Source organism: Falco naumanni, chromosome 2 (assembly GCF_017639655.2).
Source record: "Falco naumanni isolate bFalNau1 chromosome 2, bFalNau1.pat, whole genome shotgun sequence".
NCBI lineage: Eukaryota > Metazoa > Chordata > Aves > Falconiformes > Falconidae > Falco > Falco naumanni.
Genome location: NC_054055.1, coordinates 91,272,397 through 91,290,607, shown reverse-complemented (window position 1 = coordinate 91,290,607; position 18,211 = coordinate 91,272,397). Strand labels below are relative to the sequence as shown.

General features: G+C 36.8%; 1 protein-coding gene across 5 annotated transcripts in view; it reads left to right on the top strand.

Annotated features, from left to right (window-relative positions):
- The window catches only part of CNKSR2 (connector enhancer of kinase suppressor of Ras 2), a 219,480-nt gene that overhangs the window by 121,714 nt on the left and 79,555 nt on the right, over window positions 1-18,211 (top strand). For 3 of the 5 annotated variants that reach the window (XM_040582540.1, XM_040582538.1, XM_040582542.1), the window contains 4 exons: window positions 6,730-6,863; window positions 10,626-10,837; window positions 14,743-14,832; window positions 16,436-16,650. In XM_040582540.1, the coding sequence (XP_040438474.1) occupies window positions 6,730-6,863; window positions 10,626-10,837; window positions 14,743-14,832; window positions 16,436-16,650 (651 nt within the window). The remainder of the gene's footprint in view (window positions 1-6,729; window positions 6,864-10,625; window positions 10,838-14,742; window positions 14,833-16,435; window positions 16,651-18,211) is intronic. The other 2 variants (XM_040582541.1, XM_040582539.1) reach the window with 1 other exon arrangement.

Sequence of the window (18,211 nt, the reverse complement as noted above, 5' to 3'; positions counted from 1 at the left end):
GCAGTTTGTTGTGTGAGTTACAGGGCATCCTGGTAATTAAATTATGCATTCTGAGAATTAATTTTTTAAGAGCTTGCTGTCCACTCTTTGTGATCTAGATTAGCCATATGCCAGCCAAATGTTCATGGTCTCCGAATGTGCAAAATGTTTTTAGATCATTCAGATACTAACTGGTTAGTGATTGGTATAAATAATTCTTAGAACGTTCAGTGGTTTACTTTGAACAGCTCTGCCTTCACATCGCAGTCTTGCAATAAATTATGAGTTTATTGCAGTCTACGTAATTATTGATTAATTCTTTGGGGATTTTTTTTCCTTTTAGCAGAAGTGTGGTATATTCGTTCTTTTCATAAATATTCTTATCCTTAGAATAAACATGAAAGGTCAGGGGAAAACAAGAAGAAAAAGAACTATGCATGCTGTGTAGCAGTCCTGAAACTGATACTGAGTGGCTTGATGTACAGTAAAATAACACAGTTAGCCTATGGCTATACTATGCACCGTTACCTAATGAGTTTGTATTTACAAGTGCATTAATTCCAGCTCTAAGGTCAATCAGTACAGAAAGAAAAACATCCTTTTTTTTTTTTTTTTTTTCCCCTTGTGTCCTGATTAAAGGAAGTGCTGGGTTGGTGGGTTTTTTTTTGTTTTCAGTCATTTGATGATTGTCTGTTTTAATATCCATCAGTATCCAACTTCTTGCAGATAATCAAAGTTCTCCCTTGACGCATTCTGAAATCATGTCCAAAGTTATGAAGTCAAGGGATTTTTCAGGCTGTGTTTTTGCTTTTATAACATTTGAATTAGGCAGCTGTGACTTTGGGGAATTTTGTGGTTGCCTTTGCAATTTAAGGTGTTCATTAACATGGAATTGTACTATAAATACTAAGATACTGTGCCTGCAAGACAAGTCTTGCTGAATTTGCCTTTCAGTTACTTTTCTGATACTCTGATCTGTTGTGTAAAAGCCTAGAATAATATTTCAGATTGTAATGTTTGTATTTCTGACTGCTACTGAATGTGTTGGACAAACCAATTAAGTTTAAACTTTTTTTTTTCCCCTTACTTGACATAGAGGTGGTTTAATTATCTTTGAACTCTCCAAATTTTTGTCTGGTTCAAATAAATGTCCTCTACTCTAGATTGTCTGTTTTATTTCTCCTTTCTGCTTTGTGTTATTTTGGGGAGGTTTCAAAGGGAGGCTCCCCAAAGTGCTGATTGAATAAGGGGGGAAGCTTCAACAGAGAAGATTCTCAGAGCGTATGAAATCTTACATAAGTCGCTATCATCATGCTAGCAAGAAGCTAGCTACAAAGTCCTTTGCGTTCTGGAAGATGGTTTGTTAATTAGTCAAAAGAAACTGAACTTTGACTACAGTGCGGAAGACTCTTTATGCAGTTCCTTTATAATACAGAAAAGGAGTGATAGAGCAACATGTTGCCATGCTTTGTCTAATCTGGACTACACCTGCCAATACCAGTGAAAAGGCTCTTACTGGTATCAGTGAGGTTGGGGGCAGGTCCAGCTGCCAGCCACATTTTGTGTGTTGACTTGGAAACAAACTTTCTGACCCCTCTTAAACACTCTGTCACACTCATCATCAAGCTTGTTTAAATGTCAGCTTTTGTGTATTTAAAATAGTTCACTGTACTGTTTTGTATGTGATTAAATTGTACCATTATAAAATCACCAACAGCTCAGTATCTGTAGTTTTTTAAACAGACTTTATTTTGGATTACATATGCATCATATCTCCACTATGATATATTCAGCTTTTCAGACTCCTAACAAGCAACAGCAACAATAACAAGTCCTTGGTTTGAGAAAAAATGCTACTTTTATTCTTTTTATTTAGTTTTTTTTTATTATATTGCCTCCTTCATTCATCTAGAGACAATGTTATATTCTGTTTTCATCATTTATGATAAGAATTAATGACCTTACACTTTTTAATCATTAAATTTGAATAAAGTACTAACTTGTTTGCTCTTCAGTTGCCTAGTTGTCTTTTAACTACGTGGGGACTGGGCTTTCTTTGCAGCACTATTAAAATGGATTCTGGCTGGGTTTTCCTACAGAGTATGAATTAGTTACAGTATGTCATTACTTCATGTCATGGTTGGTCTTATAAAAAGTTTATTTTATTAGAAACGTTCTGTTCAATAAATTGTCCTAACTTTGATCCAATATTAAATATATATTTAGCAGTAAAATCTGTTTACTGATGCAAATACTGTGTAAAGATATTACTACTTTAAATTTTCTATTGGTTTTGCTTATATTTTCAAAAATGGTATGTCTTTTTCTGGAGCAATCTTTCTCAAACTGTATATTGCAGCTTCCAAAAGAGTTAACAAAAGAGTCAGAGTTTTAAAAAATATTTAAAAGAATTTTACATAGTATATATTAAATATTAGTTATATTCATTGTTTAGAGAGAAAAAGCAACAATAATATGCTGACTTACTGGGGGCACCCTCTCACTTCCTTCAGGATTGGGGATGGCAAAAGCAGCAATAGGTCGTGGTAGTGAGAGGGAGGCAGGGACCACAGGAGAAGAGCTAACCAGGGACAGAGCAGCTTCTGGAGGAGAGGCGAGTTAAGTGTCTGTGTGCTATGAGTCAGTACTTACAGGGACTTCTTATTTCCCTGTGTTAGAGAAACTGAGCTGCTGTAAGTAAAGACCATTGGTTAACTGTTCCCTGGGCAACTGACAATTTGGGAAAGGGTCCATAAAGACTGATGATCCTGAAGGAGGATGGTGCATCCAAAATGTTTGAGAAATAATACTCCAGAATGTATTGAAATAACAGATTTTGTGTTTGTCATTGTGGGTTGAGATGGATGCAGGGTCTTTTGTGGGACCTTCTTGAGGCTATTCCAGTCTTAATATGTAACTTCTAAACTTTCTTTGTCAGGCTATTCCTGTGGGTCAAGTATTTAAGATTTTGGACCTGAAAACTCGTTAGTTTTATTGCTGTTTCAGCAATCCCACATGCTCTGGCCAGCCTACCAAAAGGGACTGCAGCAGGAAAAAGTTCTAGTCCTTGGAAGAGAATTAACTCCATGATAACACTGATCTCCAAGACTGAGAGACTCGAAGACTGATCTAATTCAGAAATATTTGAATGGATTTGCATGTGTTCTTCTGTTCAGTGTGCCTGCATATGGTCCACTGAATGGCTGCCATTGAACTGGAAAGCTGCATGAGCCAATTTACTTGCAGGTGCACAAATTAACTCGAACTGAACAGTTGAGGTCTTTAAATTGCAATGCAAGATGCCATGTAGATGCAGCATACCTGCAGATCATGTTCTGAAGGCTCTTTTTTTAACAAGGAGGGCCTGAAGAATTGTAATTCTTTATAAAATGAAAGCTGAACTCCTGCAGCACAAGGTGGTAGTTACAGCAGTGCTCTCAGTGTGTTAAGCTACTACCAGGAGAGAACATTTGAATGCTTTTACCATATACCAGTCTTACTGAGCTATTGATTTACTGGTGAAGTGGTGATAAATATATTTAAAAAAAAAAAAAAAAAAAAAGAAAAAAAAATGAAAATATGTGGTGGCCTATTTTTAAATTGGGGGGGGGGGGGGTGGGTGTCTTTTTTTTTTTTTTTTTTTTTTTTCTCCTAGTTACACAGCTTTTCTGTTTTTGTGAAAATAAGCTGGAGACTTGACTTTGGTAATGTGACCCAAATATGGAAAAGATATGATACATATGAGACATCCTAGTATGTTTTGAGACAACCTACAGGATTGTGCTTCCACTTGTATTAGATTTTATTACAATTTCTATCCCCTTGGAAGCTTCAGATGCCCTGGGAAGGTGTACCCACATTGCCATCCTGTGAGATACCACAGTCATTCAGACTCACCAATTACACTGTAGTTTCACCTCTGAAAGTGTCTGACATGGGGACAGTTTGAGGGAAACCTTTTACCTTCAGGTAGCTGGATAGCTTGTGTTTTTCTGTGGTAGACTGAATACCATTTCTTCCTACTGCATTCACTGTTTTAACCACCTTGCCGAGCCAAAAGATGGACCAAAACAGGCATTTGTCAAAGATGTACAAACCCCACCTGATTTCCAGCATCTTCCAGCAAACTGTTCTGGAGGACAAAATGATCTGTATGTCTGGGCTGTGTATTAGCAGCGGCTAGTGAAGCGTGAAGTTACCCAATAGAATACTCAGGCTTCAGCAAAAACATTTTTTAAGAAATTAAGCCCATGTCATCAGTATTTAAATAATTAATCCCAGGTATTCCAGGCTGTAACACAAGGGAAATTCTTTACCTGTGTTGTCTAGCCCTCCAGCAGCTGGTCAGAACCACCAGAGGCTCATCAACCCATTGTAAGTCCAGATCACTATTATGCTTGAGCGTGATTTTTCTTACATGACAGAAACCATACACTCCTGTTGATTGCCACTGGTCCAGTCTCAAGGGCCCCCTTTCCTCTTCTCTACCTATTGATGCAAGTAAGGTAAAGGGCTGTCTTCTTCTTCAAAGTGAAGAGCAAATCCATCTTCCCAGCTTTTCTCTCAGTGTTCCTGCCAGTATGAGCCAACAACAACAGCCTAGGCTTAACAAGTGTAAACATGATCTAGATTACAAAATGCTTTTGTCTTATGATGAAAATTAATTCTACAAACTACTCAGCAAGCCACAAAGGGTACCTGTCATAGCAGTGCAAGTATCAGAAAGGAAATAACAAATGTCATATTAGTGAGCGGTTCAAGAAAGTCTATGGCTACAGTGTTACAGAGAGAAATTTAAAAGATAAGATTTTTGTTTCTCTGAAAGGGAGGGGCGTTAGGTAGTTGGGGTTTTTTACCCAGTTTTGTTACCAACTTTATTGTTACTTATGCAGACTCTGTCTTCTTGTTTTTAGTGGTTGTAAAGTCTTTTACCTGTCTGGTTTTGTGTGTGTGTGTCTTTCTCCCTCTCCTCCTGTAAATACTGGCAGACTTTCATTGGCCTTGCTACAGAATACTCACGTTAACTCTAATGAGTTAGGAAAGAATTTAACAGTATCACTGTTTACAGGAGATGGTTTTCTAACATTCAAAAAGAGAAAACTTGTTTTAGTTTATAGCTGTGGCTCTAAAGGTGGACTTACAAAATTTTAACAAGAAAATTTTAAGCATACATTTTGTCATGTTTGAGATAAATTGTGAAACAGCTGTGTTTGTAAAACAAGGTAGTAACTGGTTAAAGGATAAAGTTTCCTAAGTGGCAGGCATTATTCTTACATACAGATTGAAAAAAAGTACACAGTGGTGGGGGCTTTGCTTGGTAAGCATAAATTGGAAAAGCTTATTGCTAGCTTTTGAAAGGCCAACATTTTGAAAAAGTTCCTGCTGTTGAACTCTTGGGGTTTTCTGCAGTATAGGCATAATAATGCAGTGTCAAGCTTAATAGCTAAAAAATAAGGACTTATTTTTCTGAACAGGAATGCCCTGTTGGTCTGTCATGAAGTATTCTTAGTAATGCTGGCAGAAGGATCTTTCTACACACCCGTTCAGTCAGTATTTAGAGCTTCTCAACTGTTAATACAATGTGGAACGTTTGTGTCCTCCAGTAGTTGTTTAGGTCAGAAGTTATAGGTACGATGAACTCTCTTTAATCCCAATATTTCTTTCTTCAAGTTCACTTCCAAAAAGATGGAGGGGAAAAAACTCTTTCAAAGCAAAACTCAGTTTTTAATATTAGATTAATGTTAGGGTATATGAATATACTGTTGTACTTGCTGATTTGCTATTTTTGCTTTTTATTCTGCTTGAGTTCAGCTGTCACACAAGCTGAGCAACATAAGGCTTTTGTTATTAGGCAGACGTTATTGAGTAGACTAAAGCAGTCAAAGTTTTCTTCTCATTTCAATTTTCTGTACCTGTATAGAGACTATTAGAAAATCTTAGTATAATTTCCAGCCTTACAGTGATACAATAAAGTCTTCAAATGGTTAGTCATTGTTTTGCTAGCCAAGATAATTAAGTTGAGGAAGAAAAAGGGGTGTCTAATTCGGGGCAGGGGGTGGGGGAAGACGTAATTAAGAGGAGGGATCCCATTTGGACTGAAATGACAACTAGAATGCATCATTATTCTGCAAGGAGTGTACAATTTCCTTCCCTCTGAGTAAACATTACTTTGTGAGGAGTGTGCCCAGGGGAGTGAAGAGTAATAGTAATCTCCATTTTATTCTATCTCATAGCACGTGTGCTCTGAGGACACAGTACCTGATTATACAGCATCTGCAGACATAAGCAGAAGGTTTTACAGTTCATTCTTAAGCTGTAGAGCAGATGGGGGAAGATGACATTCAGTTTAATGCTTACTTATGCACCTTTCACTGTAAACACTAGAATTTTTCTTGACTAATGTTAGTTTAATTAAGGAATTCACTGGATTCTGTATGTTATTTACTCATTAAGATTTCACCAGTGGTTCTACTGATTGCTGTTTTTATGGGAATTGGCAATAATCTTGCTGTGCAAAAGGGAAAAAGATGTAATCAGAGGAGTCAATTTTAAAAGCACAGTACATATCCATTTGTAGATCTGTCTCCTTAGCATGAGTGTTTTTTCAGTCAGTTTAAAACCACACAAAACATTAGAACTGTTAACTATTTCTTTAGCTTTCTGAACTATAGAATGTTTATAGCTTTTTCAGATAAAACTGTATAATATATAAGGATAATAGTGATTATTTCTCTCTCTCTTTTGAACCAGCCTCTTATTCCTAGAAGTCCTACAAGCAGTGTTGCTACGCCATCCAGCACGATCAGCACACCTACAAAAAGAGACAGCTCTGCCCTTCAGGATCTCTACATACCCCCTCCTCCAACAGAACCTTATGTTCCAAGGTAAAAAAGACCATTTCTGGTACAATTCAATGTGAAAAATATTTGTAAAGTAACTGACTATTCTGTTCCTACCCATTTATCAGCCTGCCCTGCAGGATCAGGCTGATAATACTTCATTTTGCAAGTGAACTGATTATTAAGGGTAGGTATTCAGCTATGCTGAATCAGACCCACAATGATCTGAATCAGTGTCTTGTCTGCAAAATAGACAGTAGCCTTTAGAAAAGAAGGTTCAGTACCCTATTTTGTCAAATATGGGATAATCTGTTGTCCGTAACAGTCTCATCCTATTTCAGAAGAGGAAAAATTATCTGAACCCCTGAATGTATAACTAGGAAAAGAGTTCATATCTGTCCCCTTGCCTAATAGCTATGATGCAACAAGGGAGGCTGAGATAAAAATAAGAAACTTTCAACTTCAGCAAGAGCAGTTTTGTTCTGACATGGTGTTTTCTTTTTTAGATACATTTGATTTGATGGTGTTAGAGCAAATTTTAGTATTGTGTGTTAGTTCTGCAGTGACTATTACAGTTCCCTGTAAATGTTTCTGCTACTCTGACCTGCCACCTGGAACAGGCATTTTCATCTCTCCCAGGTCTTCGGGCTTTTTGAGCCAGAAAAGCAGCAGCTCCTCCGTGCAGATTCATTACCCTATTGTCACACGACCTCAAGTGTTTCAGTCTAATTCCATGATGTACACAGATGTTGCTTTCCTAAAATTCTGCGAGAATTATAGCCTATAAATATATTGAAGTAGCTACCTAGAGGTCTAGAAATGTATTTAAGGGAAATCAGTATTTTTAAATTTTCCATATTCTTAGACACAGGCTATCATATGTCCAAGCAATGTAGTTTTAAATTACTTCTTGCTTTTAGTTAACTTTCTTGGAAAGGTCATAAGGGCAGCATGTCCTTTCTTTATACCTGAGTTTCTTGTAGCTGAGTTTTTCTTAGACTTTATTATCAGTAACTCTTCTACCCAATTAATAAGATGTATGACCTGATAATGACAAGGCTTTCCTGGGGGTTATTCAAGAGTGAGATATATGGCAAATTAAATTGCCTAGTGGGGAGGAGAAATTGTGATTCTATGATAAATTCTTACTCTTCAGAGATATGAAAAACCTCCCAGGGCAAAAGAGTGACTTTCCACTTCATGATTTAGGTGATGTCACAAGCCTTTTGTGAAGCCATAAGCTGAGTCCCATCTTCCTTCTTCATCCCTTCCTCGTCTGTTGATTTTTATTTCTTGGGAAAAAAATTGCAATTTTGTTTCAAATGTGAACATACAACACAGTTGAACTTGCTAACACAATTTCTCTAGCATCTGTCTTAAAATGACAGAGACAAACAGAATACAGTCTAGTACACTAATTTATTTTCCTTCTAATTAAACAAAAACATTGTCAGTAGGGATTGAATATGTCTGTGAAAATATTTTGAGGATGTGGTTTTCAGAAAATCCACAGAAAAAATAAAGTATTTAATTCTGATTAACATTAAAAAGCTTCAAAAAGAAACCCCAACCAAAATAGTCTTAGTTTCTCTTTGAATGCCATAGTTATATGGTAAAGACCTGTTGCTCCTGAAACTATAATTTTACTATCTTAAAAGAGGTAATGCCTTTATACTGTTACTGGTTATGTTTACCACCACAAAAATACTTTTATTTGATAGGCAATGCATCCTTTCTTTTGAAGTATTTTTAGTGAATATTCACTGCTCAGCAGTTTGAGTTCTGCTGTAGAAATTGAGATCTTCAAAATGCATTTTGATTATTTATTAATATTTCTTAAATCATTATGATAATGCAGTAGTTTGGACAATTCTGATTAAATCTTATAATACCTATTAGTACAAGCGGTAACCTTAGAGAGAGATTAAGCTTTGTACATTTGAATTTTTTCATCGGCTTAATCCTAGTGGAGTATATTTCATTTTTCAAACCCACCACATAGCGTACAATGTTTCTGAATAATCTGTTTTGGCATTTCATCAGGGTTTTTTTGTCCATGATTAACTATATTTAAGCATGTCTTTATTTCAAGTATTATCAGACTGTTCAGCATCTGTTTTTCAGTTTGTTGTTGCCATTCCAAGGAAAAAACCCCAAACAAACTAACCCTCCTTTTGTTGCTGGAATAGAGTAAAAGGATGTAAATTGTAAACCCCTGAATCCATCCTGCCTTGGTGACAATACCCACAGATAGTACAGCTGCCAACATAACTGCATACGAATGGCATGAGAAGGAGGGACCGACACGTGCTGTGTGCTCCTTACTTAGAAGTGCTGGTCATAAGTTAGTGCCTGCTCAAATTGGTCGAATACCTTTGGGGGTGAGAACTGAAGCCCTCATCTCTAGAGGGCTGTGGCAAAGGATGTGGTGGCTCTGCACTTCTCTTTGTGCTCACAGTAAAGATCCCTCCAAATCAGGTTGTCCTCCTTATGGCAAGAGGCTTCCTTGTGCCAGCCCCTGATGATAGCTGCAGCACTAATTATTATCTGGCTGTTTTATGTCAGTCTCCATCATGTTACCCGCCAAGGTCCCCCAGCACTGTCACCACAGAAAGTCATTCCATGACTGGAGATGAACTCACAGCCATGGTGGGGCTGCACCAGCCCCCCTCACTAAGCCAACACCATCCTTGCACTGGGAAGGCAGCCTGGCAAAGGGAGCATAGTGGTCAGTGAGGGTTTGTGGTGTGGTGCTGTCGCAGCCAAAGCAGGATGGCCCTTTCTCATCCTCCATGGCTGCCTGGATCCCATGAGGAGGCTTTGCTTCATCCTCAGATGGAGTCTGAGGGTGCCAAGGCAAGTATGGGTCAGCACGTTGGCCAGCTTGGAACTCGCATGGCAGTCCAGAGGGGTGGAAGTGCTCCGACAATGGTGGGAGGGCCCAGCTTCTCTCTTGGCTGCCTCCCATGCATTTTGCTGCCCAGAAATTACTGTATGATGAGGTCTTTTGCAGTCATCTCTAGTCACAGTCCAACCAGGAGGTTTACTGTGCAAGGAGAAGGTTCTTACCCCAGGTACCACTTGCTTTCTTGTTTGATGCCTTTAAGTAGCTTGCATTTTCAGAGAGTGAGGTGGAGGTGTGGGGAAGGAAAAACCAATCATCTTGGTGATCTGTATACAAACTGCAAAGTGCGTGCCTCGTAATGCTTTGCTGTCCTGGGTTAGCAGCTCGTGATCAGGTGCTACACACCTTATTTGGTACTGGATGGATGTACCTATAGAACTTCTAGGCTTCAATTGATTGTGCAAGACTATGTCAAATGTCAGTACATCATCAATCTCTGGTTCTTGCTTTGCGGTTAGCTTGTGAAGAACTAGATTGAATTTGTGCACGTTTGCCATATAGCTGTGTCTTAAAACTGCCTGATGTATTTAAAAATGCAAACAGAAAAAAAGTAAGGTCAATATTATTAGTACTGTGCCCTAAATCACAAAATTCTAGGTAGACTCCAAAAAAAAAGAAAAGAGTAACTGCCCATTAGCTTTATTTCTGTCATTCTTTTCAAGAGAAACTAGTAAGATGGATACAGTCTGTAAAATAATTGAATAAACAGAGATGTGTTAGATAACTGGCACATACATGCATACATATGTAGATATGATGTGTTATCTTGATGTTGGGCGACGGCATCCATTTCCTGCTTGTATGAAATATTGACATATTCCCATGTTTATTGAAATATTCACAGTAAACAAAAAATCGATGTCTTATCCCAGTATATTAAAAACCTTTCCTGTTTACTAAAGGGATGAAAAGGGAAATCTCCCATGTGATGATGTTGGCAGACATATAGTGGGCAAGCCGGTTCATACAGGATCCGAATCTCCAAACTCATTTCTTGACCAGGAATATCGGAAACGCTTTAATGTGGTTGAAGAAGACGCAGTTTTATACTGCTATGAATACGAGAAAGGAAGAACAAGTGGTCCTGGAAGGAGAGAGAGCACACCAACATATGGTATGGCATTGATCTAATAAGGATAATCACCATTTGTTGATTTTAGGATTTGTGTGCATCTGCTGTTGTTTTTAAGCGTGAAAATATTTTGGCGGCCATTGGTTTTGCTAAGAATTCTGTACTACTTTAGTCCAATTTCAACCTAAGAGCTTATTCTGCGCAAGAAAGAAGTACTTATAGACTATGATAGGGAGGGCAAGTCCAGTTTTATATTGAAGATCTTTGTGAATATAAATTCTATCATTTTGTTATTAGCTTAATTTTCCAGATTATGCTTCAGTATCATTTTATTAAAAAAAAAAAACAAAAAAAAACACCAAAAAAAAACAACAACAACAAAAAAAACCAACTGGCTGAAGCCCGTATTTTTTTACTAAAAATACAGGATGGAATTGTTCTCCCAGTATAAGGGCAAGACTTGCATAAGTTAAGGAATTCAGCATTACAAAAATTTACCCAGGTATAGTAGTTTTAAAGATCAAAATCACTTCAGATTTACCAAGAGATGACATGCTGCTTTTGTGCTGCACTACTCTCTAAACCTTTAATTTTCTTTAGTCCCAGGATTGAAATATGACTGATGACAGTATGCTTTTTTTGCAATACTGTATTAACCTCCTGTAACTTCCTATATGGGAAGTGATGACTTCCTGTATATGGCAGTTCCTCTTTATTTGAGATTATGAGTTGTCTAAGAAAGAATTTTACATGTAATTGCACACATGTAGTCATGCTACTTCCACATCTTGGATTTTGCCTTATTTAGGGTGAGAATTCAGGAACAATTTCTGGTGAGAGTTTTGCTCCTCAGACCTTTCTGCTCCTGGTTATTATCCCTTTGAATCTGTCGGAACTCTTCCTTTAGCTAGTATTGTAACTTGTTTCAGCTTTGGATTGGGAGAACTGTTTTTCTACTGCCAAGTATAAAATCGTGCAGTCATAAAGTTGTTAGGATATAGAAGAAAATGAAGAGGAAATCTCATGCTTAAAAATGATATTTTGACTGCTATGATATTAGCTGAACACACACTTGAATATTTTTTCACCCTAGTAGCTATTTTATTTCAATTTTAAAACTGGGCGCAAGCTGTATGCTGGAGTTATAATAATCCTGACATCATATCCCTTTAAGAAGAAAATAGACTTAATTTATGCAGAAGTGTAGGTTTAGTATATCCTGTGGCCAAGCTCCAAAATCACCTGGGAACCTTGATATAAATTGAGCTTGAGCCATGTAAGGTATCCTCAAGACCTGGAGCAATGTGCTTGCACAACATTAGAGGATGCATTTTTGTAAAATGCACCCTTTCTACAGAACTATACAATCCTGTTGCAAAATCCTCAGAATCCTTTTGATTTCAGGTAGTTTTGGGTGTTCATGTTCATAACGTATAACGTAACTGCTAAGTTTTCAGAGTGATATATCAGTTTTATTACTCCAGTATTTCAATGATGCAGTCAGTTCCATAAACAGAGATGTACTCTCTGTTCTGAATGTTAAACTTTAATACTGGTGGTCTAGAGTGAAGAACAACACATTTCTTCTTCAAGGGCTGCTGAGTCCATTATTTTGTTACAGGATAGCTTTTTTAGCCTTTTTTCTGTTAGCAGAAAAGGTTACAAATACATGGATCAAAGACTGCACTGAAAATCAGTCATTATTTAACATATTTGTTATACAGCCTTTCACTTTTGATCTCAATTCTTTTTTAATTAATTCACATCATCAAGTCCATTTTCATTTAAGTTTATTTTCTAAAAATATTACCATTTCAGCATTCAATTATACAGTTTCCCACATGGCATTTGTTAGCATAAGATTTGTGGCTACGCACAACCTTAGGATTTCACAGAAATCTGGAAAATGACAATAACACTCTACTGGCTTATGGTGACCCATAATAAAAGGTCAAACAGAGTTCCAAGGCCTAGAGAAATAATTGTTTTCAACATGTGCTCATCATTTATTATGTGGTGGTGTTAGTTTTTTTAAGAAATATTTCTCAGTCCTCCTTCGTGACAGGTTAATAGGACATTCCATAATTTCTTTACTGGAATCTTTGGGTATTTTTTGATAATATTAACAAAGAGATTTCTCTTTCATGCTCTTACTGGCTTCCAGCTGTTGTATAATTGTTGCTAATTGGCCTTGGAAAACTTCTGTTCACATCCCAAGGCAGAAATTTTCCGGAGTGTAGTCACCAGGGAAAACAGATTTAGGGAATCCAGGGGGGTTAACAAGAAAGAGATTAGCAGAGGTAGCAGGCAAATGAGACTTGACTTTAAGGAAAGGAACAGATTTGGTCATTGCCATTTTACTGCCAGATACAAAAAAACATACACTTTGAACAGCTAGAGATTTTGTAGAAAATTTGTTATGGCTAAAGTTTTTTGATAACAATCAGACTTCACAAGATTTTGTAGCTTTTGTTTCTTCTTAAGTGTTCAGGTCCTTTTAATAAGATATCGTGCGTTCAGCCTCACAAAGTTGTATTTCTAGAAAAAGTAACCTTTGAAAGTTCCTTCTGATCAAGTAAACATGAGTTGAATACATCCTCACAAGAAATTACTTAACTGTGTGCTTTAAATCTCACCGGCTTTGGTCAGACTTAAATGTGTGTCCATAAACAGTAAAGTAAATGATAAATAAAAAGTTAAGTATATATGTTGTATTTCCTGAGCCATGATGTATTTGTGATCTCATCCTGAGGTCTGTACAGAACATACACCTTCTTTTGTCAATCTTTTAAAAAGACCAGACAGCCTTTTACCATTATGCTGCCTGCATGGTATTGGTGTATTTTCCATGGGCACTGTACTGCAATAGGTAGATGTTTGAATATTTGTTTTATTATAAACACGTCTTTCTTTTTTAGCGTATTGTGGATTTATCCTCAAAAATGTGGAATAAGACTGGTGACCTTTATGTAGGAGTTTTTTACTAAATTAATTAACAAGAATTCTGAAGTTTTTAAGCTCTGCTACTTTTAAAAACAAACTATTTTCCACTTTTTGGTTTTGTGACCAGTAGATCTATTAAAAAAAGAGTGAGGGCTGTCCATGTAAAAATATTTTGTTTTCAGTCTGCCAGATACTGTGCCATACACCATGCTACTCTGTGTTTTGTTTGAATATACTATTAAAATTGCTAAAAATTTTAGACCACTTTTAAGTAACCTCACTAAGTTGCATAGCACACTTTCACTGAATTTCTCACTGTATTTGTGAAATCCTTAATCAGAAATCATAGCTTACAGCATTTTTTAAAATCAATTCAGCAGCTTCCAAATCAAAATTTGAAAGATATAATAGTCTTCAGCTATTCTGTCTCTTGCTGTCTGAAATCAAAGTGAATTTACCAATAGTAATGTACTTTGCTTTCTGTGGATGAAATGCTACAAAAGCAATTACATGCAGAGGTTTTCTTCTTTCTTTCTTACTCAGTCACTTATGGATCTTTTAAGCCCACCAGCAAAGATGCCAATTGTGAAGGTACTCTAGTGATGTGGACACATTTCTGTTACCAATAATTCACATGTACTTTAAAACAGTTCTTTCCATGTGAGTGCCAGCGGCTTCCAGAATAAGAAATAGATATTGTTCAGTGAAAACTAAAGTAATTTGAATGCATTTGTCAGTCTCAAACATCAGTCCAATGGTGATTTTGTAGGGCACCGGATTTATTTTCTAAACTTAAAAATTCCATTAAATACTTAGCTGCTTCTTGTCTGTTAAAGAAAACGGAACTCCTGTCTTAACCTTTCGTTGAGAGGCGATGCTGGATCCTCTTTCATAAGCAACCCTGTAGAACAGCAGCTTAGCACGTAATTTGTTCTTTCTTCTAAAGAATATTAGTTTAATGCTGCCTTATGGTGCATGATCTCAATTTTTTCCTCTGTTTCCAGGGAAACTAAGGCCTATTTCTATGCCAGTAGAATATAACTGGGTGGGGGATTATGAAGACCCCAATAAAATAAAAAGAGATAGTAGGAGAGGTAAGTGATCTGAACACATATCTTGTACAAGGCATTATGGGTTTTATCATGCTTTAAGCTATATATATCAACCTCATTTAGCTGCTTCCTTAGGTATATATTTTTGTGAACCTGCTTTGGGTTCTTCGTTATCTATACTTAATTTTTCGCAGAGCCTTGGTTAGGATTGAGGAAGTTGCTCAGCCAGGCAAAAGAAAATCATGACTGCAAAGCCCTGCAGTTTGGCCTAACTTTGTATTGGCATTTCATTGATTCAGCTGTATTATCCAGCCCATTTTGAAACTGGCCTTAATTTTCTGATACTAGAGGACAAATGTATGGTTATTGCTGATAAATACTGTTATGTTTAAATGAGAATTATATATCATATTTCTCTGTCTTCGTAAGTTCTTTTTGGATGAAAAACATTCTAGAGCAGCATGGGGTTCACCTCAAAATCATTGAGGAGAAGTTCTTCAAAATTCTGGTTTGTGAGGCTCAGATACATACCTTCACATACAGAATGATAACTTCTGACATGGCTATTGTTGCCGAGGTACAAGACATTACACTGATGATAGATATTTAGATAGATAGATAGATAAAAATATTAACTAAACGTTCAGTAGGTTTCAAAAAATGAAACTATTAGGAATGACTAAGAAAAGAATACAAGATGAATTAAGTATTCTTGTGCTGCTGTGTAAGTTCTTGCCCATGGTGGGGGTGTGTGCGGTTCCAGTCTCTTCATCTCTTAAGGAAAACAGTATAATTGAAGGTTTAGGAGACAACAAAGATGATCAGATACATGGAGTCCTTCCAAACTGGGGTCAGTTCAGTGGGCTGGCCATTATCAGTTTGGGAGAATTTAGGCAGGACATAAAAAAGGTTTATAAAATCTTGTGTGGAATGAAGTAAGGAGATAGGTTTGTCACTTTTGCAAAAGAAGACCCAAGAGACATCAAATGTCTCTGTCCAGTGCTGGTTAAAAAGAAGAAAGCTGGCTCCTCATGCAGTTTGGGTTCAAGCTAAGGAACCTCTTACTGTAGGAGGCTGTGTATGCTAAAAGTTCACATTAATACAAGGAAAGACCAGACAAGTTCGTGAAAGACAAATCTGCTGAGGTTTCCTAAATTCACAAACATTGCTTCTGGCTCAGGATGTCCCTCAGCTAGAAGCTGGTAGATGCTGGAAGAGTATTCGGGGAATGTATGGGTGATACGGTGAACAACCTCAAATGAATGTTCAAAGTAAATCACTTTTAAATGCATGGCACCACAGTCATTTGTATTCGTTAGAATCTTGTTTAAACAAAAGATTACAGATATGATCAGAAGTGTATTATTGCTATGTTTTTGAAAACTCAAGACAAAATTTATTGATGTGGACCTTCTTTTGTATTCTGTTCCTTGTATTGCCAAAGATACCAGAAAACTGCAAGAACCAAAAGATTCTTTCTTATTATATCCAGACCAAAGAAACAAACTGTTTTTTTTTAATGGAATAGTCTTGAAGAGTTAAAATTGACAGTAGATCTTAGCAAGAATATTATATATTTGGGAAGCAGGATTAACTTACATACAACAATTCACAATGATGCTTTGCATTACTTTTCTTTCAACAGAAAATTCATTGCTTCGCTATATGAGCAATGAGAAAATAGGTCAAGAAGACTACATGTTTCAAAGGAATAGCAAAAAGGATACTGGTAAAAAGTCCAAAAAGAAGGGAGATAAGAGTAGTAGTCCAAGTCATTACTCGCTGTTGCCTAGTTTACAAATGGATTCATTGAGGCAAGAAGTCATGGGCACATCTGGACCAGAAACTGCTTTGTACCACGTGAGTAAAAGTATTAACAAAATTTGTTGTTCTGTGTTTGTGATGAGAGACACTGTCTTGTTTTTTATAGTGGTGTTGAAACCTTTTTTGGACTGCTCCGGTTGCACTGGTTCCTATTCTCAAGACAACAACTAGATCTAAAAGAAATATTTTAGAATTCTTTATTTTGTGGTTAGAAATGTGGGATGGACACCAGTGTTTTATCTCCTTTAACTAGAAGATGTCATGCTTGAAATGGAGTGTAGTATCTCTGCCTTGACTTACTTGTTACTGATGGAAAGGGAAGAAGCAGCAGTTTCCAGACTGGCTAGAGACCTTTCCAGCATCTATGTCACTGCAATATGCTAAGTCTTATTGGACAACCCCTTTACTACAGGTACTTGAAAGGCCTGATAATGGCAGGAAAACTTGTGGGAGGCATTTGATTTTCCTTTGAGGTAAGGGGAGCCCTAATGCATGTAACTGTTTTTAACATATGCCCCTCAATAACTCAAGCAAATGTGAAGGAAGGAATTCTGCTGAATAGATATGAAAGGTAAATTGCAGTAACTTGCTAGTTTTCAAATGTGTCAAGAAAACAGAGTTAGAAGATTACGGCGTATTTTAGATATGATATCATGTTCACCCCATAAAAGTATTTACATTTTAGATCTTAGTAAAAGATGTCATTTTAGGGGAACATATATACAGTAACTTGTATCTGTACAGCAAAACACTAGAAATAATTGAAATTATCTTCATATACTAGCAAAGAGTATGTACTTTGGACTGCCAGTGTCTAAGGGAGATGGCAGTGTGGGCTTGTCAGGAAGTCTGCTGTGAAAAACTGGCAGGTGGAGCTTCACTAAACCTTTAAGAGACAAGTAACTTGGTTTCCTGTTGTAAAACATCACTATGGATTATCACATTGTAATTGGTGTAGATAAATTAAAACTAATGTAGCCTTTACATTCTTTTACACCATCTGAGTGCTTGGTCTACTGGCTTCTAAAACTCCTTAGTGTGCTGCAGTATATAGGTGAGTGTGATAATTTCTAGAGACGTTATTTAATATTAAAAGTAAGCACTTGTGGTGCACTTGAATTAAATCAGGACCCTAGATTCAAGAACTGTCTCCTTTTTCATTTGTAGTGATTTAGGTATGATGACCAAAAAAAAATTCTTACATTATTATTTCAGATTTTACTTTCATGCTCTTTGTAAGTTGTAAATCTGATAGCAGAAAGATTTCCATTTGCAAAGGTAAACTGATATACAGTGTTTCTGTAATACATGGAGCCAGGGAGATGGCAAGTGTCCCCAGACTGTCCTCTTCGTAATATCTGCTAGTCTTTCCTAGAAGGAATCTAATCAGTGCAAGAGCCCTTGAAATCAAATATTTACAGAACAAAATAGAAAAGTTACTTGTGTAATGGAGGACTGTAAAGAACAGTGTGGTAAATGCACAACACTCTGCATGTATTGAGACAATACATGTCTCTCAATAACATTTCTTTGTTAGTATGTGTTAAACTCCTGACACTGTGCAATGAGAAGAACTTTATTTTTAAGGTGCCATCTT